The sequence below is a fragment of the Diabrotica undecimpunctata genome, chromosome 3 (assembly GCF_040954645.1).
Source record: "Diabrotica undecimpunctata isolate CICGRU chromosome 3, icDiaUnde3, whole genome shotgun sequence".
In the NCBI taxonomy this organism is placed as follows: Eukaryota; Metazoa; Arthropoda; class Insecta; order Coleoptera; family Chrysomelidae; genus Diabrotica; species Diabrotica undecimpunctata.
The window spans coordinates 154,215,218-154,241,103 of record NC_092805.1 but is presented as its reverse complement, the minus strand read 5'-3'; the positions used below and the strand labels follow the sequence as shown (position 1 = coordinate 154,241,103).

The following is a 25,886-nucleotide window of genomic DNA, read 5'->3' as shown; positions in this document are numbered from 1 at the left end:
AATTTTGCTCGATGAGTGAAGTCATTGTTTTTGTCAGGTACAAGCAAGTTAAAATTTCAAACGCGGACGTACGTTATTTTAATTCAGTACATGATAAGGGCATCTAGTTTAACCGATAAATAAAAAATATTCAATACGGACGTCTCTACTTAATTCACATTCCTAGTAGCCGTCATGTACGGTTTTTTTTTCATTCACAATTAAATACCGATATTGTATGTTGAGGAGATTTGCAGACAACATCGTCTTTATAGCCGATCGTATGGATGATGCAATAATAATGTTTAAAAAATTGTATCAGGCTTCCTTGGACTGATGGAAGTTTAATCCCAAACGAAGAAATACCTCATAGAACAAAAACAACAGACTTCATCGAAAAAATCGCGTCGTTAAAATGGAATTGGGCAGGACATGTCACCAGATTATCAGACAACCGATGGACAAAACGTATTTTAGTGTTGAGACCAAGGCAACAAGCAATACGTAGCAGAGAACGCCCATCAACTAGATGGATTGATGCCCTGAAGCGTGTTAGCAATACCTGGATGCAAGCCGCAAAAGACAGGCAGATGGAAAAAGCTGAGGGAGACCTATGTCTAGCAGTGGACGCATACAGGTTGATGATGATTATATCTTGTCTAATATTGTCGATCGAACGGTTTATCAGTAAGCGTGAGTTTTATACACATAGTTTCAAAAGTTATGCATCACCCAAAATTTTAGCAAATATAAAAAAAATATCATAACTTTGACATATATTTTTTGTTTTAAAAAAAAATCTGTTTTTTTTTTAATAAATAAAAAATTAAAAACTTAACATTTTATTTCTAATTAAAATGTATTTAACAATTTTAATATCCCGTATTTCCACCACGGGTATCGATGCAAGCCGGAATTCGAGATTTAGTACTGCTATATATAGTCGATCAATCATTTCGTATGGCAGTGGAGACATCGCAGGCTACTCTAAACGGTGAATACTTCTGTCTCAAGATAGTCATTAACCGCTTGGGTCCTATGTGGACGGGCGTTATCATCCATAAATACAAATTTTCTACTCACAGCTTCTCGCCATATCACATGAGGTTCTAAAATCCTTGTAATATACTTTTGTCCTGTTAGAATTCAGTCAATAACCACCAATTTCGTGCGTCAACTTGCCATTATACCTGCCCAAAACATAACACTGCCACCAGCGAAAGGAAGTATGGGACGGGCATGTGCTAGTTATGCAGCCCTTCTTGACTCTTGCCAAACACGAATTCGCCGGCTACCACTATTTAAACAGACTCTGGCCTCTTCTAAAAAAAAGCTCAAAATTCCAAAATTGTTGAAGGAGCTGTATGTGTTTTTGAGCCCACTGTAGGCGGTGCAAAACATGTCTAGGTTGTAGCTGAGGAACTCTTATTGGCCGACTTCTTAAGCCCAACTGTAAAATTCTTCTTCTTATTGTAGGCAACGATACTCTGACTTCTGTTGCATGCCTAAAGTCTCTTTGGAGGGCCTGTACACACATAAAAGAATTTCTCCGAATAAAAAGTCAGATATCTCACTATTCTGTTGATCATTAGTCTACCTGGGGTGTACCTGAGCGAGCTCTATTCTGTATCGAATTTGTCTCCAGAAACCTATTCCATATTCGTGAGACATCACTCTGAGAAACACCTACTATTTCTACCACGAACCGCTGTGAATGGCCTTCTTTAACAAAAGCGATAATTCTTGCACTATCCAACTTAAATATTAAATTACGATTCATTATATCACCTTTTTACAAATTTTACACGAATAATTTTTTCAAATGTTTACACCTTGGCAAAACCAGACCAATTAGATTGGTATTTGGATAAAATCTAAAATACTAAATATATGATAAGGATATGGATTTATAAAAGTGTAAAAATCGAAAATACGAGGGATGATGCATAACATTTGAAACCATGTGTATAATACATGTTTCACTACTATTGTTTTTGTTAACTAGTCAGTCGGGACTATTTCATTCCTGTCCTGCTTTGCATTTTTGGCGTATAAATATCCATTATGTATTTGTACGTATTGGTAATTCAATTACGAGTGATTCATTTTAATGTAGAATTAAATTGGTAATTTGATTGACAGGTTTATCTGATTTCAGTAGTTTTCAATATTAAATCTGCCAAAATAGGTGAAACGGACAATATTTCTGGGATCTTATACGTTTAGAACGATTTCCTTTTGATTCAAAAGGTTTCAGGCCAAAATTATTTATTCTTAAGTTGTATTTCATTTCTTCGACCTATTATAGTAAAACTCGCCTAGAATCTAGAATGTATAAACATTTGAGGAAAACCAAATTATACTTATGATTTCTGCGTCAATAGTTATTGTTACCTTAAGTTTTACTGCGTTTTATCATTATATCATCATTAACTTAATTTAATTTTTACATTATTATTTCAGATATTTTACTTGTAACTGTGATCGTAATATCTCACAAAATTAAACTAAATCCTGACAACTTAGCAACACCTCTAGCAGCAAGTGTCGGGGACTTGGTTTCTCTGATTGTATTGTCTTCGTGGGCTCGCTTATTGTATACTATACATGGTAAATATGATTTTAATATAATTTATTATTTGTTTGTAAAGATAAAAAGTATTAATATCTAAGTACAACCGAAATATGAAGGTGAAAAGATGAAAACGGACATATACATACATACATTAACTAAATTACTCAACCATTGAATTAAATAATTGCATTTGCTCTTTACTTTTAATTTAAAACTACTTTTATAATAGTATTATTAATAATAATTTTTATCGTATAAATATTTTTTGCTTTGTTGTTCTGGTTTCTTGTGCTGTTCAGTCTTGAATTATATGTGATGTTATATATTGAACTAAACACACAGACAAGTAGTTCAGAATATAAACACTTTATTCAACCATTTCAGACGAACAGAATTTCCCATAATGACAGTTTTTCGGTGCACTCGTATTATAACCCATTAAACCCATTAAAATCCCATTAAATTCCCATTAAAAACCCATTATAACCCATTAAAGCTCGATTTTTTTTTTTTTGAAAATACTCGATTTTTTGCTAATCCCCAATGAGTTAAATTAAACCAAACTATTTATTACTTTCAGAAAAAGTTTTAAGTGGGTATTAAAAGATGATCTCTTCCACCATGCCTCCAATCATCACTAATTCTGTTCAAGGACGTGCTACTTCTTGATGTAGCTAGTCTTCCATCCCATTGGTTACTCAGAAATTTCCTTATTTTGAAAAAGGCTGCTCTTCATTGCTCTATTCTTGATAAATTTTTAATTCTGGATTTAGATTTTCAATTATCGAGACTCCTAAGTATTTCATTTTGTCCACTTGTTTGTCCAATATCCTCATTTTTTATCTGGATACTTGTTATTACTTTAAACCTCTTACTAATAAACATGGTTTTTCTTTATGTTTGATGTTAAACCAAACGTTTCGCAATATCGCAAATCGTGTTTATTAGCGTCTGCAGGTCTTTTACATTTTCAGCGATAAGGACTATGTTGTTCGCATATCAAATGTTATTTATATTTTCACCATTTATCTTGATTCTTTTTGTACAGTTTTCAAGTGCTTGTGTAAATAACTTTTTGAAGTATATTAAATAGTAATTTCAACGACTTAATAAGTAAGTTAATAAGTAGTGTGTATCATTGTGAAACTATATAAAGCTTCTCTTGTTCCAAAGCCATTACGAAAGCCAAACTAATTATTCCTTATATTTATCAATAGATATCCCCCCTATCTATGTTTGTTGGTTCCATTCTTGTGTCCATGAAAGGATCTTCAATAAATTTAGTCCATACTATTGATTTTATCTGGATTGTTAATAGGTTTATTGTTTTTGTTAATTAATGTGTGATGATGTGTGATTTTCCACATTTATCCAGATAATCCTTTAACCATTTTATTTATGTAAGTTGTAATGATGTATGTATATTTCCATTATCCACTTCCCTTGGCCACTTTTATTTTGTTCCTTATTAATTTCTGTTTTTCTTAGTATTTGTCTGATCTTTTGTTTCTATATTTTCTTTTTTATTTTATGATTTCCTCTGCTTATTTGATGTGATTTGCCATGATTTGCTATGATTTCTTGAGTTAACCAAGCTTTGCGGCTTTCTTTTATCTTGTGTAGAGCTTCATTCTATATTTTTACAACAGAATCTTTGATTTTGCTTCACATAATATATTTTCAGTGTTTTTTACTGTTAATTTTTTCATTTCCTGATTTATAAAAGCTGACGCCTCACGACGTTTTTAATTTATCCTGAGGAACTGAGTATGCACCTTAGAGTTTTTGGTTTTCATTATGTGTTTTACCCATTTTCATTTTTGAGACAAGAAGAATATAGTCTGATGTCACATCTACTCTAAGTCTTAATGCCTATAATGGAATTTATAAATCTTGGGTTAACTAATATAAAGTCGATCTGATTTCTAAGACAATTTTGTTCATTTTCTGTGGTAACTTCCAAATATACATCTACGGGGTGATAATCGAAACTACGTGTTCATTATTTCTAAGTTCTGTTCTTGGGAAAATTGAGCCAGTCTGTGTCTTCTAGCATTTTTTGTTTCTAAACCATAAAAACCTTTAATTATAATTATATTTTCCCCTCAACATTTCCGTATCTGTGCATTTAAATCACCCTTTATTAATGTTCATCCTTCCTGGTGTATCATAAAAGTTGTTTGAGTTCTTCGTAAAAATCTTTTCTGTCGAGTTCCTTTCTTCTCTATCTCCTCGCTTTAATCTCTCTTAAATCTTTCTGTATATCACCCAGATATCTGAGATTAGGTCCTTCTTACGACCGGCCTATTTAGCATCGTTATTTTAGCTGGATCACTTTTATCCGTACATCCAAGCACATTCATCATGAACGGCTTATTTTAATGGATTTCACGATATCTGCATCACTAAAAAGTCTAAAGAGTTCAAAATTATATCTCCTACACTCTGTGGTCACCTTGTTCGTTAACTCCGCCATATGTAATTATCTTATAACTGATATTACATTTATTTTCCAGATTTTATATAATATAGAGTTATATTGTTAATACGTGTATTATTTTTAGATAAGTATCCATGGCTTATGGGTTTAATATTAGGAGGATATGTTTTAATACTCCTTCCGCTCTGGATATACATTGTTAAGCGCAATGAATATACCAGAACTATCTTAACTCAAGGATGGACTCCGGTTATTACTGCACTATTAATAAGTGGGTATGTATTTGCTTTCCTTTTGGTCCTATCTTTTAAAATGTGCTACACATGTGAAGAGAAGAGAAAGATTAGCTCAATTATTCTGTCTTGGCTTTTTAAGAGTACGATTTTATTTTTGGGAATACTTATTATGACCCTTAGCAGAAGAACTAACATGAAAATCTTCAGCAGAAACCAACATAAAGTTATCAGAAATCAAATTGAGTACCTTGGATGTAAATTGGAGCTGGAAGGTTAGATCTTAGAGCAAGTGATGGAGTTTAAATATCTAGGCATCACATTATCTAGGCTACGGAAAGCTCGAAACCGAAGTGGAAAATCAAGTGAATAGAGCAAACAGAGCCGCAGGCTGCCTAAACGAAACAATATGGAGAAATAAAAATATCGGGAAAGAAACGAAAGGCAGAATTTACAAAACAGTCATCAGACCAATAATGATATACGCGGCAGAAACAAGACCTGCTAGACAGAGCTAGAAGTACAGATATAAAAAAACTGGGTAAGAAATAGAAGAGTAGAATGGAACAATTATATAAACCGAATGACAACAAATAGAGTAGTAAAGACGGCAAGAGACTTTTCCCCAATAGGAAGACTATCAGTAGGAAGACCACGCAAACGATGGAATGACAACTTACTGGAGGCACATTGAAAAACAGACAGAGTCATGTCTATATAAAAAGAAGAAGAAGAAGAAATTGAGTACCTTCTAGTCTGAAAAAGACTCAAGGTTCCAAATTCGATAAAATTAGTTAAAACATATCCTGGAGTTTATATAAGAAACTCAACAGCAAAAGAGCGTGTTATCCAGAAAATTAAAAAAGAGCTCACGAAAATAGAAATTATCTCTACTGAGGATGCAAACAGTAAATGACACCTACTAAAAGATGCTTTTATACGTACATGTGAGATAACACTAACATCTGAGCCAACTAACAGTGAAAATGAATGGATAACCGAGAAGATTGTGAATCTTATATTGCTGGATGAGATACAGAATCTTTGCAGGATGAAATGGATAAAAACTGCTGAATAAAAGAGGCAAATTATTTCTAGAGGAAAAGGGTTAAAAGAAGGCAGAAATTATGCAAAGAATTTTTAAAGACGAAAGAATGGAGATAGTGCTAGAAATGAAAAATATCAACAATGGTTCAGACAAAACAAAAGCTAAAGTATTGAAGACATAAAATTAAACAAAGAACAACAAGGCAACAGGTCCTAATCAAGTATCTATGGAAAAGATGAAGCTAATAAAAGAAGAGCAGATTGAAATATTGGTCAACTACAATGTACAATACAGGAATTATTGTCAGAGACTAACTGATGTCTACATTCACAATGCTGCCAAAAAACCAAACGGAAGAGAATTTCGAGATCACCGAATAAAAAATTTAATGGGTTTCATGCGCTCAAATATTTTTAGAAATTATCCACAGATTATACAATAATCTTAGATTTAGAAATTCATTGAAAACAGGGCTAGCCCTGTTCGCTGTAAATGTACTTGTGCAAAGGTACATGGATATTAATCATCTAGCATGTGTGTTTTTTAAATTACAGCAAAGCCTTCGATCTGGTCAGATATAATCGCTTTATCAAATTACTAAAAAATAAAAATTTAGACATGGGAGACATCAGAATCATTAGCGCTCTTTATTATAATCAGAGCTGTGGTAAAGGAGTTAACGCTTTTTAAGAAGAAAGACGGATTGAGAGGAGTGTAAAGTAGAGTTGTGTCTTGTCCCTTACTCTATTCAATGTATCCTCAGAGGAAATAATCCTGGATATAGTGGGAGAACTATCTAAGGGATTTAAAGTAAATGGTCGACCAATTAATAATATACGGTTCGCAGATCACACTATTCTAATAGCGAAATATCTAGAGGATTTACAACAAATGGTTGACAGGGTGCTAGAAGTCAATGAAGAAATTGGATTGTCCCTAATTTTGGAGTAAAGTAATAAAAATGAAGTGTACCACAATTTATGGTGATAAAAAAGCCCCACAGCGGCAAGAAAGTCTAACAATACATGAAAAACAAATTAAAGCAAGAATAGGACAGACAAGAAATGCTTTCAACACACTGAAAAACGTATTGTGTACGAGGGACATTACAAGTTCCTTAAACAGTCTGGAAGCCGTCGAGTTATGGGCCTACAGAAGAATATCACGAATAAGTTGGGTGGATAGAGTCACGCATGTCAAGGTTTTGAGAAGAATGATCAAGAATTATGATCAAGAGGTTGGAATTACTTGACTTACAATGCAAGTAGAAAACCTTTGTTTTGGGAAACATCTAATGTTAAGCAATGGGTGCTGTATTGTTAACGTAATTTTAGCTGGCTTCACCGGAATGTCGCTCTAAGATAGATTTTCCCACCCATATGCGCAAATAAGAGAGGAATATCTCTATTTTCTCTTATCATTACTTTTTCTGAGAAAAATGTATATAAATAGCCTATGATTTATTTGAAGTTATTAAATAAGTTGTTTACATTTTAGTTCAGATACATATTTTATCCGGGCATCATCTTTCATCACCCAGATGATGACAAATCTTGTAGTCAGCGAAGATATATGCGTAGGAACAAGATCCATAGACCAGGTAATGACTGACTTGGGCAGCCTGCGGCAAGCTGAACCATATTTTCAAATCGTCTGATATACCAATATGACTTAAAAGAAAAACGTTTAATCAGTGTGTTTTGCCAGTGTTAACTTACGGTGCGGAAACGTTGACCATGACAAGGAGAAGAGTTCAAAAGATCCGTGTGTGTCAAAGGGCGATGGAGCGTGCTATGTTGGGCGTTTCACTACGAGACAAGATCCCAAATCGCCAGCTACGACAAAGAACAGGAGTGGCTGATGCAGTAGAGAGAGTAGCAACACTAAAATGGAACTGGGCAGGTCACGTGGCTCGAATGACAGATAATAGATGGACAAAGCGGATACTGGAATGGAGACCAAGAGATGATGCCTACCGAAGCAGAGGTCGTCCACCAACACGTTGGACTGACGATCTAAAACGTTGTCATAGGAATTGGATGCAAGAGGCACAAGATCGAAATAGATGGAAAATTATGAGGGAGATCTATGTCCAGCAGTGGATAAGCGAAGATTGAATGATGATGATGATGATGATGATGATGACATATTTCATCGGTTATGAGTCGTCCTTATTTGTTGTATTGTAAAAAAAATGATTAATATTTATTTTCATGTTTTCAGTTATTATTTTATGTTTTTTGCAGTACTGGTGGTTTAATCTTAGATGTAGGTGTGGATTCATTTAAAGGATACACCGTCTTTCAACCCATTATAAATGGTATAGGGGGTAATTTGGTATCAGTCCAAGTTAGTCGGACATCGACGATGCTCCACAAAACAGCAATTTTTGGTCAAATGCCATCAATAACAAAACAGTTGGTTTGGCCGTGGACGGCTTTAATCAAAGGAGGTAAGAGACTGAACACATTATACTTTACAAATTATATCAAATTTTATTATAAAATTATAAAATTAATAAAATTAAATTATACAATATAAATTATATAAGCCAAAACTATGACTTTAGAGCTATTGAGGTTTTTTTCAGTGAAGGTGTTCTAATTATTCGTCAAACCAGATAACGAAATTTTAATCCTGTTTTGCAATTCGTACTCCAAGAAAAGATTTAAGTCTATGAAAGAACTTAACTTCCAGAAATGTTTTAAATCCAGAAATACAGTCTATATAATGAAATATAAATATTCCCAGCATCGCTCTGAATGGCTTGATTAATCTTGGGTATACAGTTTACTTTAATTGCTATCGACCTTATTTTTCCTATAATTTACAGTGTAGTCGGTGCGTTTTGATTTAGTGTTTGAGTCTTCTTACAAACTCTCTCTGATGACAGGTAGATCCAGAAACACGTGCTAGGGAGTGGTAAGAGACTCAAATTAAATCGAAACGCAACCGTCTTCGTATATTTATCGTCCTTACTCGACGCAATGAGTACAAGAATGATGGTAATTTATATGGGTAAATTGTTGATACATAGTGGAATATAAATATTCCCAGCATCGCTCTGAATGGCTCTATTAAGCTTGGGTATACAGTTTACTTTAATTGACTTTAATTGCTATCGACACATTTAACTTCATATATATATATATATATATATATATATATATATATATATATATATATATATATATATATATATATATATATATATATATATATCTATATATATATATATATATATATATATATATATATATATATATATATATATATATATATATATATATATATATATATATATATATATATATATATATATATATATATATATATATATATATATATATATTCAGGGATTCTACAGTATTCACTGCCTTCCCTCGCTCAACCGTTTCTGTCTCTCTCTGTGTCCTTTTCCCCCCTTCCTATGGGACTACATTCGGTTATTCTCTTTATCCATCTGCTGTCGCTACTTCTTCTTACATGTCCATACCACTTTAGTCTTTTTTGTTTTATATATGTTAGTATAAGGATAACAGAAAGTCAAATTTACGTCACCTAATCCCCTGTAGAAAGAGTGACGCACTACAACTACCTCGGCACCATAATAAATGAAGAATGGATCAACAACCAGCAGATTAGAGCAAGCATCGAAAAGATCCTCCTCCAATCGGATGGGGGCCTTCTTCAAGAGTCACAACCTCTCTCTTGATACAAAAGTAAGAATGCTGCAATGATACGTCTTCTCTGTCCTTTTTAACGTTGTTGAATCGTCGACCTTGAACGAAGATATGTTCAGAAAACTGGAAGCACATGAGATATCGCTATATCGGAGAATACTTAAGATCCCTTGGGCTGACCAAGTCACGAATGAAGAGGTTCTCAGAAAAATGAATAAGAACCGAGAGGTACTGACCACCATCAAATCTCGAAAGTTACAATTCTTTGCGACATATTATGCGGAATAAATCAAGATATGATATCCTTTAAGCCATCCTGCAAGGAAAAATATTTGGAAAACGAGGTCCAGGAAGAAGAAGAACATCTGGGTTAAAGAACCTTAGAATCTGGTTCAATACAACATCTGTGCAGCTTTTTCGCGCTGCTGCAGATAAGATAAAGATTGCCATGATGATCGCCAACATTCGTAACGGATAGGCACATCAAAAAGAAGAAGAATATGTTAGTATGTCTGTTTCTATTGATGTTCTTTGCTTTATTTCATTATTACTGCTCCTATCCATTCGTGTTACCCTGCAGCATCTTCGCAGGCATTCCATCTCTGTTGCTACTATCTTATTGCTGTTTTTCTTTTTTATAATCCAATTTTCAGCGCCATATGTCATAATACTTCGCACTAATGTTTTATAAATCTGTGTTTTTGTCTTCATATTTAGGTGTCTATCCCACCATACTGAGTTAAGTTGTTGGATTGCTGTTCTTGTTTGTCCTAATCTTTGGTTAATTTCTTCCTCTGTTGTTGCCTTTTTCGTGATTACAAATCCCAAGTAGTTGAGTTTATCCTTTCCTTTGATTGTTACGTTGTCGTCAATCTGTAGATCTTCTATGTTTTCTTCACTTGTGGATAGGTACTCTTTTTCGCGAGGGTAATATCCAGGCCAGCCCTGGTATATTCTTCTTATAGTTTCTTCATCATGTAACTGAAATCTTCTTAGTCTTGTGCAATCACTACTTAATCGTCTGCAAAGCTATATAGGTATTCGTTTCGTACCGGTACTTCCATGCCTTCGCATTTTCTTTTCCATGTATTAAAGGCTCTCTAAGTATATTTTGAATAGGGTTGGAGATGTGGAATAACCCTGCAGGAGCCCTTTTGTTGTGGTGAAGAGTCCTATGATTCTTTTTCCCATTTTAATGGACACTTTAGTTTCTTTATACAGAGCTTTTGTAGTTTCTATGAGTTCCGTCTCTATTTCTAATTTGTACATTGCCTCCCATAGTTCTGACCTTGGTACAGAGTCATACGCCATTCTCAGGTCCACAAATGCCAAATGTATATCTCCATTTTTTTGCTTTTTTCTTTCCAACAAATTTTCAAGTGTGTATATGTGGTCTATGCATGATCTTCCTGTCGTGAAACATACCTGATCCTCCCCGATTTTGCCTTTTATCGCTTGCTCTATTTTTTATTGCAGTATCTTCCCATATAATCTTTCTATTAATGATATTACGCTTATTCCTGTGTAGTTTTGAAGCCATCAGATACGCGGATGACACAGTGGTATTAGCTGATCCCTAAGGAGGAACGGCAAATTGAAAGAAAATATAGGATGGAGCAAGCAAGATTGCATTCCAAAAAATGGCTAAACTATTCAAATGCCATGATTTATCAGTACCCATAAAAATCAGCTTACTATAATGTTATATCTTTTCTATACTGTTGTACAGAGTTAAGTGGTGGACTCTCACAGACGCTACCTGCAAAATAATTGAGGCTTCCGAAATGTGGCTGAATCTTAAAGATATCATATACCGACCACGTTACTAACCAGGACGTTTTCAACGTTTAACAATTAAATGTGCTACGTATAGTGAAGCTGCACAGAGCCTTGAATATACGGTATGTTAAAATCATAAGAGATACAAACATCATGACAAACTAGAAAAATCACAATAATAATCATCTATATACAACTCTTGAACAACACGTTATTAGCAGACTGGTGAAATGCATGCGTGACGACCTTTGAAAGTAACAAAGTTCTTTGGCTGGACAACACATATCTGTGTAGAACTGAAAAACTGTATAATCATCACATTAATCTATAAAATTGTATGTCCTGATTTTTAATTAATCTAATATTAAAAAAGCATTATCAATTTTAAATTTAATAATTATGTCTTTATAAGTTACTTTTATTTTTAGTTCATCCAGCAAAAACAGCTCGACTGCTCATCCTCTTATCCATTCCTGGCCATACAATATTTGTTTTCGCCGCTGACTTTTTTTACAATAAAGAATCAACAGTTACTCCTATATTTGTCTTCATGTACCTGATAGTTGGCCTCATACAACTTATAATCCTACTCTACGGATGTCATCTTTTAGTTCATACGATGTGGAGGTTCAAACGGGATCCAGACAACTCCGCTATACCCTATTTGACAGCAATCGGAGATCTAAGCGGGTCTGGCTTTTTATTGATAGGATTTATTATTTTGAGAAGTATTCATGCTGAATACAAGCCAGTTGTATGAAAGATGTAGGTACAAAGTATTTACTAAGGTTATTTTTGCAACGAACCAAGCCATTGATGCTCACCAGTGATAGAACTATATAAGAGTCTGTGAGTCTAGATATAGTTTATTTATTATGTTATTATATTATTGACATACTTGTTAATTTATGTTATGATGAAAATGTCAAGCTTAATTAATAAATGTAGGTTCTGTTTATTATAACGCATTTATTTATAATATAGTTAATTTTGTTGTCGTTGAGAATAGTAAAACTCAATTTTATTTTGTTGACTGATAACTAAGAACAAATTTAGGATCTACATAGATTTTAAAATATAAAAAACAATTTTAAGATATCTGTATTGTCACTAAATAGCACTAATAAAGTTATATTGATAATTATATAGTAAGCTGAGCTATTATATATGGACAATACTAAAAAATCTCTGAGAACTTTTTATCGTCTTTTAAATAGTGTCGAGTAATATTTAAAGTAATATTCAAGTTGCATCTACGACTATATCTAAACCTTTTTCACTAATTATTTTATCTAAATCACCTCTCCAGCTTCTTTCATCGATTTCGCCATAGAGTGTTGTCAAGGTATCCTGTCAGTCTGTTTGCGTTTACTACTTGATCTTTTATATTTATCTCCAGGTGTTCATATTTTCCATACCTTATCTTATTTTCATTACACGTCCAACGCTAACGCTGTCGACTTTTAATTTACTTCTGCATCTAGTGGCTCAATACCCTCAATTCTCGTGTTGATTGTGCGGACTAGTATTTTTAGACTGTTTTTAACTTTATTTATCAATATTATAACGTCTGCGTAACAAAGTATTTTACCTTTTTTATTTATTTACAAATTCGCATCAACCCGAAGGTTATTAACGAGAAGCAAATCTTTATAATGTTAAATATAAGATATTTAAAAATTTAATAGCCTTTAAGTAACTTAGCATATTTGTGAAGAAACAATTTACGCCAAGTGCTTTCTCTGTATTTGTTGGGATCCAGTAATTGTGTCTTGTTACAGAGAAAAATAATACGTTTGACCGAAAGCTTGACCTTACACTGCTCACATTTCGGTTCGTATTCTTTTGTAATTAAAAACTTACGTGTAGCACTTTAAACCTGAAAACGTAGCAGCCATGGCGTGTGAGTATTTGCGTCAGATAATAATCCAGCTGCCTACGCCCACAGTCCACCCAGCTTCGAAGGTTCGGGATAAGTAACTTCGTCCAATCCGCCACATTATGTGTTGCTTCCCAATTTTTCTGCTACTGACTGATTCAAACTAATCTCTCGGTCAGTCTTATCTCAGTTATCTCTCGCTCTCCAATATTTTGCCAACTACGACTATGAATCATGGCCCTTTTACCTGCCAGCACATGTAAAGGAATACAGCCTGGGATCACTCACAGAGCGGCAGCTGCCACAGTTCTATAGGCACATGCTACCCGGAGCAGGCACATGTGTAACACTTGTATTACCTTATCTAAGACGGGTTATTATTACTTGATCTCTTCTTTTGGTGGGGAAAAATTGCCACCGGTTTGGCCACTTACTTGGGATCCGTGGTTTGGTAATACTTGAAGAAACATCATTAGTTATTACATATTTCACGATTATAGAGTCAGTTGAGTTGATGGCTTCAGGCGCACACTTATCTGTTTCTTAATTAACTCGAAATATGTGATGGGATGAAGGTTACCTTCTTATTAAAATTTTGTACATCTATCAGATTTTGTTTGGGTTTTCCTAAAATGTGCATATTTTTCCTATGGATTGTAATGATTTTAGAGAATCAGTCAAAATTATGTATTTCTGTTGTGGTAAAGATATAAATATATGTATGTGCCCTGTATGTAGTATTTATAATTCTGCATTAAGAATACTATAGTGTGCGGGCAACTTATATTTTTGGCACATATTAGAAAATATAATTGCTGCTTACACGCCATCTGTTGATTTTGGAGCATCTGTATATATTTGAGAGAAGTTTCTATAGTTTGATAATAGGTTTTGCAGATTTTAATGTATTATATTATGGTTAGTAGTATGTTTGTCCAATGAAGTTAAGGTAGTTATTATTTTATTTACTCTAAATGTCCATGGTGCAGCAGGTTTAAAACTAACGGGAAAGCAATGAGGCAAAGTGGTGTTACGAAATGGGAGATCCGTTTTTATTTGGTGGTAGAAAGGTTTGTGTAGACGTGGTTTATTGAAAAAAAAATGGTAATAATCAATTAAGGTCATCATATTTGAAGTTAACTATAAGTACATTCTTCTGTAATAGAGTAATGGTTCAGCTTCTTCGCAATACATTCTTTCTATTGGTGCGGTCCTGAAAGCTGCCAAGACAAAGGGGAGTGCAGTATTGTGGATTGTATCTAAAATTGTAAGGGAAGACTCATAAGCCGATGAATATGCTATCGTACCATAGTCTTATCTGTCTTATAGATAGTCTTATAGATCTGCTTAGTGTTTTGTAGAGCGAGAGCATTGTTTGTCTATTTGCTCCCCAGTCTTTTTAGACAATGATTGAGGGATATTAAATCTTGCCTAGCATTCGATTGCCATATTTTTAATATGTTCTTTCCAACTTAAATTTTTAAAATGTCATTCCCAAAAATTTTACTAAATTTTTTTGAACTAGAGGATTATTATTTTAGTGACAGTGGAGGGTGATTAGGGTAGCTTTTCTTTAAAAATAGTATAAATTGTGTTTTTTTTATTGTTTTTTGTAGCATATTTATGATGTTTGCCATATTTTGACTTCTTGTTTAGATAACAAGGTAGTCTGTGTATAAGATAACTTTCCACGGTGATTTCATTCTGCCTAAGACATAATTTATTGCTACTAAAAAAAGTTTAGGTCTTAAAACTCATCCTTGCGGAATACGATTCTCTAGTTTTGTTTTTGGTGATAACATTACAACTATCACTATTAGTTTTAATTTGAAATGATCGATTGGCTAAGAAATCATTAATAAACCCTAGATAGTGTCCCCTGTTATTAAATTATGTAGGTTCTTAACTATTAGGTGTTTCCAAGTAGTATCATATTATTCTATATCCTTGATGACAAAAGTATTGCGACGCATCTTTGATTGGTAGCAAAAGCTTCAATGCTTCATAAGCTTTTTCCAATGCTAAAATATTTTCCATTGTTGACCGATTTCTACGGAAACCACTTTGATTTGGAATAATTAGGTTTCGATTCTCAAAAGTCCATAAAAGCCTTTGATTTACAATTTTTCCCAGTAATTTACCTATAGCACTTGTCAAAGGTTTTGGTCTATATGCATTTGGATTACTTTTTGGATTGTTTTGATTTGGTTTTAAAGTTGATATAATAATAGATTCTGACTATTTTGATGGAAATTTATTTGGCGTCCATGTTAAATTAAATAACTATAGTAAGTACTGGTGAGCGAATGAAGGTAAATTTTGTATAAAGTTTACCGGAATCTCATCAGGTCCCGCTGCCGAATTTTTAAACGAGTTAAGAGCTTCGCTGTATTTCATTTTCAAAAAGAAGAGTTTATAGGACCTTTATCTATTTTGTCGGTCAATTCTTCTTCTTCTTTAAGTGCCCTCTTTGCTACGGAGTTTGGCAATCATCAGTGCTATTCGTATCTTTGAAGCTGTTGCTCTAAATAATTGGTTAGATGTGCACTGGAACCAGTCTCTTAAATTGCGCAGCCAAGATATACGTCGTCTCCCCACGCTTCGTTTGCCCTGAATCTTTTCTTGGATAATTAACTGGAGCAATCGGTACTTTTTCCCTCTCATCACATGACCAAAATATTCCACCTTTCTTCTCTTGATAGTGATCAACAGCTCCCGTTCTTTGTTCATTCTTCGAAGAACTTCACTATTTATTACTTTGTATGTCCAAGATATTTTCAAAATTCTTCTGTATATCCACATTTCGGAAGCCTCTAGTTTATCAATATTGCCCTTTTAACTGTTTAGCTTCCAAGATCTCTAAAAGTTGGTCATGCTTGACGTTATCAAACGCCTTGTTGTAATCAATGAAACAAGCAAATACATCTTGATTCACATCCAAACACCTCTGTGTCAAGATGTTAAAGGCAAATAATGCTTCGCGAGTTCCATATCCCTCCCGGAATCCAAACTGAGTTTCTCCGATATCTTCTTCCAATTTTCTGTAAATTCTATTGTGAATTATTTTGAGGAATATTTTTAAGGTGTGGATCATCAGACTGATCGTGCGATGATCACTGCACTGCTTAGCATGTGCCTTCTTGGGTAGAGGGACAAACGTTGATCTTAGCCATTCTTCAGGAATTATACTGTTTATTATACTTCAGGATATTATACTGCTGTCGGTCAATTAGATTATGTTTTTTATGTTACTTGAGTATGATAAAGCTCTGGATATACTGGTTATCACTAGATCTATATGTATACGTCTTAACCACTTCTTCTGCGATTTCGTTGTCGAAGGTAATAACCTTATTTTGAATATTTACCGAGTTGATTTTTAAATTCAAATTTTTCCCGATATTCATTTTATCTTCTTACATATGTAACTCATAGGGGCAGAGTTATTTATCTTAGAAACTTAGTCAATCCAGGATTGACGTTTAGCTGTATTTATTGTTAATCTAGTTATGGCGCGAGTTCCCTTTATTCTAGTTGGTTTTCTAGAGATTTATTTCTTTTGTATTTATTAAAGGCAGTTTTACTTTTTTTAGTGACCTTTTACAAGACTCGTTTCACCATTAAGCAGGTGTGGTATGATTCGTTTGAGCTGTTTTACCAATAGAGTTTTCAGTTGCCTTAATAATTATTTTGGTCAAGTTATCTAGAGATTCTTCGACATTAATTATTGTTGTCGTGTACTTATTTATATCTAACTCTTATTTTTCAGCCAAACTCTTCTAATTGGCTTTACCTATCTTCCATTTCGGGGAAAAAACGGGTTGTGCGGTTATGTAACTTGTTTTTTATAATTAGTAAATAGTGGTCACTGTTTTACGTGTATTGCAGGGGATGCAAAATAAATGTGGGTAAATATCGCTGTCACATGAGGTATACGCTTCACCTAAATACAGATCTCTTAGTAAAAATGAAAGGAACTGGAGAAATATTAGGTACTTAAAATTGTAGTAAAACGAAAAAATCCCAAAATAGTTGTACAAGAAAATATTTTTAATAGTTTTAGTGATATCGTACTAAATACCAATACTAGATAAAGACAGATTTATTTAAGGGATTGATATATACACTTTTTACTAACATACACAACGAAAAAATATTTAACTGAAGTCTTAAATACCCGATTTACATCAAAAAGAGATGGCAAAAAGACAAGCATTTCAAGTAGATAAGTTATATTCCTTACTCATAGTTTTGTAATGTAAGAGTGACAGTTTAAATGATCTAAATATCTAACTATACTGGTAACATAAACGAATGATCTTAATGGTACAGATCTAATAATTTTCTAGAGATTTTTTAAAACATAAACATACTTTTATATATTAAAAATCATAACTTTAGCATTGTAAATATATGCGTTGTATCATTCAGAAAATATATTTTAATGTTTGTCGCTACTCTATTCTTCTTCTTCAAGTGCCATCTTCGTTCCGAAGGTTGGCGATCATCAGGGCTATACGTATTTTCGAAACTGCTGACCGAAACAATTCGTTGCTGCTACAGCTATACCATTCCCGTAGATTCTTTAGCCAGGAGTTTCGTCTTCTTCCTATGGACCTTTTTCCTGCTATTTTTCCTTGCATAATTATTCGAAGCAGTTCATATCTTTCGCCTCTTGTAATGTGTCCCAAGTATTGCAGTTTTCGTTTTTTGATCGTAAATATGACTTCCTTTTCTTTATTCATTCTTCTCAAGACCTCGACATTTGTGACTCTCTCGGTCCATGATATTCTCAGGATTCTGCGATACATCCACAGTTCAAATGCCTCTAATTTTTTGGTATCAATCTTTTTCAATGTCCATGACTCCATTCCGTAGAACAGCACAGAAAGTACGTAACATCTCATCAGGCGAAGTTTCATTTCAAGGCTCAAATCTCTTCCGCAGAACACTCTCTTCATTTTAGTGAATATGGATCTGGCTTTTTCTATTCTTATTTTGATTTCTGCTGAGCTATCGTTGTCTTCATTTATAAAAGTGCCTAAATATTTGTATTTGCTAACTCGATCGATAATTTCATTGTGTAAATATAAATTTTGGACATTTTGTGTTGATTTCGATATTACCATAAATTTAGTTTTCTTTATGTTCAAAGATAGTCCATATTCTTCGCTGCATTCTGCTATCTTATTCACCAATGTCTGTAGCTCTTCAAGTGTTTCTGCGATCAGAACGGTGTCGTCGGCAAATCTCAGATTGTTTAATCTAACACCATTTATTTTAATACCTACGGATTGCTCAGAAAGTGTTCTATTCATTACGTCTTCGGAATAGAGATTAAACAGGGTTGGTGACAGTATACACCCTTGTCTCACACCTCGCTTTATTTCAATTTCTTCAGTGGTATTATTCTTTACTCTCACTACTGCTTTCTGATTGTAGTACATATTTGCTATTAGTCGGATGTCTCGTTTATCTAAATTCTTTTCTGTCAGGAGTCTGATTAGGTGATCATGCCGCACTTTATCAAAGGCCTTGTTGTAATCTATGAAACACATGAATACATCTTGATTTATATCAAGACATCTTTGAGACATAACGTTCAGTGCAAACAACGCCTCTCTTGTTCCAAGTCCATTTCGGAATCCAAACTGGGTATTATTGATGTCCATTTCCAGTTTTCTGTGTACTCTAGAGTGTATAATTTTCAGAAATATTTTCAGTACATGGCTCATCAGACTGATTGTACGGTAATCACTACATTGTTTGGCATTTATCTTTTTTGGTATAGTAACAAAGGTGGATAAAAGCCATTCTTGTGGTATTTTTCCTGATGTATAAATGCTATTGAAAAGTTCAACTAAAATGTGAATCGAGTCTTTTTCTATTAGTTTAAGGATTTCCGTTGGTATTTCATCTGGACCTGGGGCTTTACCATTTTTCATTCTTTTTAGTGCGTACATTACTTCTTCTTCCGTTATTTCTGGACCTTCGTCTCCTTGTATGTTACTTAGCTCAGATTGTTGTCTATCATCTGCAAAGAGTTCTTCAATATAGTTTTTCCATGTCTTCAACTGTTCTTCTAGTTCTGTTATTATGATTCCGTTGACATTATACAGGGTATTTGGCTGCTTACGTTTTTGTGTACCTGCAAGTTCTTTCACTTTTTTATGTACATTAAAAATATCATGTTTTGCCTGCAATTGCTCTATTTCTTCACATTTTCTTTTATAAAAATCTTCTTTTGCTATTCTGATTTCTATTTTGATTTCTTTCTGTATTTGTTTATACCTTTGTTCGTTTTTTCCTTTCATTATTCTCCGATTGTCCATGAGAAGAAGGATCTTATCAGTCATCCACCTTTGCTTTATTTTTGGTTTTTCTTTAGTCAGAATTTTCTTCACAGGATCTGTTATCGCCATTTTTACGTTTTGCCATTTTTTATCTATGTTGTTCGTTGGTTGAGATGTTTCTTTTTCATGAAGTATTTTGAAATTATTATTAATACATTTTTGCAGTTTCTCTTTTACCTCCAGGTTACATAAATGACTGACATCTATCTGATTTGCTCTTCTTTTCTGCTCCAATATTTTTAGTTTAATACTCATTTGCGCTATTAGAGGGTTATGGTCTGAAAAGACATCTGCGCCTGGGTAAGCTTTAACGGATTTTAAGGAGTTTCTGTATCGTTCGTTTATCAGTAAAAAATCAATCTGGTTTCGAATTATTCTTTCGCCATTGTCCTGGGGTGATTTCCACGTATAAAGTCTTCTCTTTGGTAAGTTGAAGAATGTATTAGATACAATCATGTTATTCTCCTGGCAGAATTGAAGTAGTCTGTCACCTCGTTCATTTCTTTTACCGAGTCCGTATTCTCCTACATGTTTTCCACTTTTTCCTTTACCAATTTTTGAGTTAAAATCACCTAGAATTACGGTGATGTCTCGTGGTTTCGTCGATTTTAATACTTGATTGATTTCTTCGTAGAATTGTTCAATTTCGTCCTCGGATTTATCTGCAGTAGGTGCATAGATCTGTATAATATTTAGTTTACTTGTGTTTGTTTGTAATTGAAGAAATAAGAGCCGATCTGATACTGGAGTAAAATTAATGACCGACTGCATCATAGACTTAGATACGAAAACTGCTACGCCGTGTCTGTGCTGGGTACTACTGTTTCCGGAGTAATATACAATGCCATTTGTTGTCGAAAAACTGCCAGAATTTGGCCACCTTGCCTCACTAATGCCTAGAATGTCGACATTTAATCTTTGCATTTCTTGTATTATATTATGCATTTTGCCTGGATCATACATACTCCTAACATTCCATGTACCAATTTTTAATACTCTCTTGGGTGTTTTTCTATTTTTTTTAGGAGTGGTATTTAGTACTTCACAGGGATTTTGCTGGTTGACGACCCGGGAGGCCCTGTGGTCTTCGTGTGATATACCTCCCATGCCGGATCCTGGTCTCCGATTCCCATGATCAGTGGTTGACGTGGCTTTTTGTTGTACAGTCATGATGATCGTACTAGAGATATCCAATTGGATCCTTAATGCAGTGGTTTCTCCTTGCCTTCTGCATCCTTACGCCGTTGACCATTTACTTGATTCATTCGCCTTTGGTGCCAATTTCTTAGCACCAGGACAAAAGAGTGCCCTTCAACTCACCAACTCATCCGCCCGAAGCCGTTGGTCAGCAAGTGTGGGATTGCTTATACCGGCAATCGCTCGGTGGAATTTTCGCCATATCTGACTACCCTTACTTAGTTTAGCCTGCAGACCAATGCAGTTGCCCGGGGTGTGGCACGTGGAGCCATAAGTAAGAGTTAGCTGTCTTATGAGGACCAGTTATCAAGAACCATCTCCCGTCTATGACGCTCGATGTGGTCGTTCCGATAAAAGGTGCTACCTCTATAACACAACTCTACACCCCGCTACTCTATTATTAAAGAGTAAATGCAATACATCCTTCTATTAAATGTTTATCTAAATACAGATTAAAGGAAATAAGGTCTGTTTTGTTTTGTAAAATATTTTCGTGTAGAATTAGTTATTTTTCTAATCTATTTTCTCAGGTAGTGAAGTCAGTCAGTATAAGGAAATATCTTAAAAATATAAACTAGCAAATAAAATAGGAGTATAATAATGTACTTTACATGGATACTGCGTATTCGCTACTTCATTATTAAGTTTCTTAAGTCAACGTTACGTGATACGTTATCAGTATACTGTATTATGTTATCATCATCATCACAGTCATTAACATCTTAGGTCGATGTGTTGTGGTTCATCATTGAGCTTCAACAGCTCGGATAGTTTGGTTAATGATATGTCTCCACTGGTGGCGGTCATCTGTTACATGTACTGCCTTAGTATACTGTTTGTTGAGAAGCTTTTTCGTAATGTCTGCCCATTGCTGAGGAGATCTGCCGCGTTATCGTTCCTAGGACCACGAGGAACTGTAAAATTCTAGAGTAAACATTAATAGAGGGACGCTGATAAGGTTTAGTTTCATCTAGAACCGAGATATTTGTACGGCGAGCCGTCCATGAATTCGAAGCAGGCGTCTTCATATCCACATTTCAAAAGAATATACGCGTCATCTATCTAATTCTTTGACTGTCCATTTGTCGCATGCATAGTAAAATATTGAAACGAGTCTGTTTGCGGGTTAAACCCCCTCCCAGGGCACTATTCCGACACTGTTACTCACAAATTTTAAGGACTCAAAATAATGGAGATGAAGCATAAAAAAAAAATTCGGTGCCCAACCAAAACCCCCCCACAGGAAAATTCTAGGTGCGCTACTGCGCCAGACTTCATTTAGTTTAGTCATTGCTGCTTTGGCTAGTTGAATTCGTCAGGAGCTGGGTAAGACAAGTTGCATCATTGTACATTAGACATCACTCTAACGCAGTTGTAGTAGAGGAAGAACACAAAAACGGTGGCTAGACCACATCAAAGGATAAGTGGGGAGATACAAAAGAGGCCTTTGTCCAGTGGTTACAAATAGATTGATGATGATGAAGAAAAACCTTATTTTATCCTTTCTCTAGTAAACATAACCAAACAAACAAGTTGCAATTTGCAACTTGATTTATGCAGAAATAAATGTATATTTCTAGCTTAAAGGATAGATAAAACTATTAAAATTGGCTCATGATTATTTTCCCTAATGTTTTTTATTACCTAAATATTAAAATTTCATTTTTTGACAAACTTTTTTGACAATGAATTTTTATAATCTGTTTAATCCATAAGTCAAAATAAATTAGCATACCAATTAAAAAAAATAAAGGTTAGGAATACTATTATACCTAAATAAGCCAATACGTATACTATGCAAATATAATAGATACATTCCCAAAGTAGTTAAGATTTAAGTAATAGATAAGAAAATAGATTAGAAACATTGCACTAAAGAATACTATACAGATCACTGTAAATTTTTGGACAATTTTCTTTTTTATACCATTTCTTATGTATTGCTCACATGATTTTTGTGATAAAAATGTATGTACTTAAACAAATGTGATTTTATTTGAGACAATAATATGTATGTATGATTAAACGTTTGATACTCAAACTTGTCTTACAGAGATAATTTTTTTAATAAATTGTTTGTGTTTAATACTTGTTTTATTTATATAGCTTACCAGATCAAGGCCGTAGATCTATGACCATAGACATACACTACAAATAGATTGAGCGATGCAATACAGGTCCGTTTCCCCAGTGTGACAGAGAAAACTGACGCAGGGCAGTCCCGGCATCTCATTCTCATGGGTCCGGTTTATCGACCACGTGACCTTCTTATTGGTTATTGGATTGGATTATTTATACGATTTATTAAGAAAAAATTAGGGCAAACTAGACTATCTTGAGGTTCAAAAAATTGATGAGATTCATAAAATAAATAACCTGCTAAATCCAACAATATTTTAAAATCTATAAGGCAGATGGAACAAGATATTTTTAATATAACGTCAATTTTTTCGGTCGTTCTGATAACTCTATCAAGGTTCAAATCCAAGGCTCAAATTCAACTGAAATTAAGATGGGGTTAGAAAGGCTCTCTTCAAATATCAGTGAAACATCTAATCAAATGTATTGAAGAAAAATACTTTTTATGCCACCTCAGGTACTTATACTGAAGTGCCTCAACACTTCGAATCCAGTGCAGAGAAAAATTCAAAAATTACAGAAGATAAATGCCATTATCTAGTTAGGTATCACCAACTTAATCAAAATTTACACCCCTATACAAGTTCACTTTATTAAAAAGAATCTAGGTATCAAGTAATATATGAAATGGTATGTTCTGCTTCAAGATACCAACACAGCGATATCCTCAATAAAAATTGGCATAAAATCTGAAACCTCCATCGACTTATTATTTAATAAGGAAATTTTGCCACCTGGTGTAAACATTAAATGGTCTATAGAATCTTCATATTCCGAACCAATGCCTTCATCTGAGTCAAATATGAGTCCGAAAAACATCAGAAGCCCCTTTAGCTTGGAAAATCCAATTACTATTTTAAGCAACAACAAAAATAAAGTAAAAAAACACAAAAATAGTCATAGAGAAGCGGGCCATTGAAATTTGCAAATCTAGGAATGCTTTCCATTCTCATAATAACTTCATTAAGAAGAATAATTTAGAACCATCGATAAATCTGGATCCTTTGACTCCAACCGGATACCTTGAACGCCACTAAGCTCTACATCTTGCTTTTCTACACGACCAGCCTGCTTCAGTAGGTATGTTACGAAAGATTCACAAACACAAGCGTTTAACTCTTTTTGGCTTTCGAAGGACTTGCCACTAGGACTGAAGATCTACGAAAAATCCTTCTTGAACTTAACGATGCCTATGGAATTAGTCCAACTAAGGTAGAATCTGATCTTGCTGCCTTTAGGTCCTTTCTCACTTCGGAAAGAATTGTTTTACTGCAAAAATCAAGGAAAAGTCACCGAAATTACTATTCCGTTGTCTCTTCAAAATGAATTTTTTAAATAATACGACGTGTTCTGTGGGGCTAGAAACCTCAAATTATTTTAGTGATGACAACTTTAGCATGGTGCTGATTAAATTCCCTTCTATAATATGAGGTCTGACTATTAAATAACGAGACTGCGCGCGCAGAAGGCGTCTTAGAGGAGAAGAGGGGGAAACGAATACAGCATTGGATAGGTGGAAGTATCTACTCTTTCAGTACGTAAACACGTTTTTGTCGCTGTAGTAGTATTTTTTCTGTAGAGGTTAGAAAAAAACGTGTTTTTTTTTTCGTGCCGATAACAATATGTGACGAAAAACATGAGCAACGGATTAATGTGAAATTTCTCGTTAAATTAAAAAAAAAACTCCGACTGAGTGCTATAATTTTTTGAAAGAGTCCTATAGTAAGAATTCTCTACCTCGTGCGTTTTTTTTTTCGAATCTTATAAATGGTTTTCTAAAGGCCGAGAGAGCGCCGAAGATGACCAACGTCCAGGTTGACCTGTCTCTGTTTCAACTCCGCAAACAATGACAAAAATTAATGAAATTTTACGCGGAGATCGTCGTATACGCATTGGTAAACCAAACTCACTATTTGAAAGTTTTGGCAACGCTGCGAGAGCGAGTTCCTAATAAACGGCCGGAGTTGTGGAAAAACAAACCGTAAGTCTTGCACCAGGACAATGCACCTGCCCATAACGCGCTGTCTATGAAGCGTTATTTAGCCGCTAAAAGCATTCCAGTGCTCAAACACCCGCCATACTCGCCTGACTTAGCACCCTGTGACTTTTTCCTGTTTCCGAAAATCAAGTTTGCCTTAAAAGCAATCCGGTTCGAGTCGATGAAAGAGATGAAGCGAAAGACGGCGGAGCTCCTAAAAGCTCTAACAAAAGAATACTTCCAGCATTGCTTTGACCAATGGAAAAAACGAATCGAACGGCGTGTGGCGAGGAAAGGGGAATATGTTGAAGGAGAGCACTCGATTGTAGAATAATTTTTAAAATAAAACTCTTTTTCATAAGCAGTCTCGTTATTTAATCGCCAGACCTCGTATATAAAACAGATGAATTATTTTTGTTTCTAGAGGAATTAGGATTTCCCCCAATAGTTGAGTCAACGAGTCTTTTTTGTAGAAAAATATACCAAAATGATTAGGTATGATCGTGCAAGTTTAGCTGATGATGGCACCCTAAGTCTTTTTACAAATAATGATTTTACTCGTATAAAACAAATATAACTTGTTGTTGACTTTTCGTTAGTTTA

The 25,886-nt window shown here is 34.3% G+C and overlaps 1 protein-coding gene across 6 annotated transcripts in view; it reads left to right on the top strand.

The window, feature by feature from the left end:
• The window catches only part of LOC140437618 (solute carrier family 41 member 1-like), a 146,321-nt gene extending 128,710 nt beyond the window's left edge, over positions 1-17,611 (top strand). For all 6 annotated transcript variants that reach the window (XM_072527230.1, XM_072527234.1, XM_072527233.1 and 3 more), the window contains 4 exons: positions 2,443-2,589; positions 5,119-5,269; positions 8,522-8,727; positions 12,166-17,611. In XM_072527230.1, coding sequence (XP_072383331.1) covers positions 2,443-2,589; positions 5,119-5,269; positions 8,522-8,727; positions 12,166-12,497 — 836 coding nt within the window. In that variant the 3' untranslated portion in view covers positions 12,498-17,611. The remainder of the gene's footprint in view (positions 1-2,442; positions 2,590-5,118; positions 5,270-8,521; positions 8,728-12,165) is intronic.
• Positions 17,612-25,886: the final 8,275 nt, after the last annotated feature.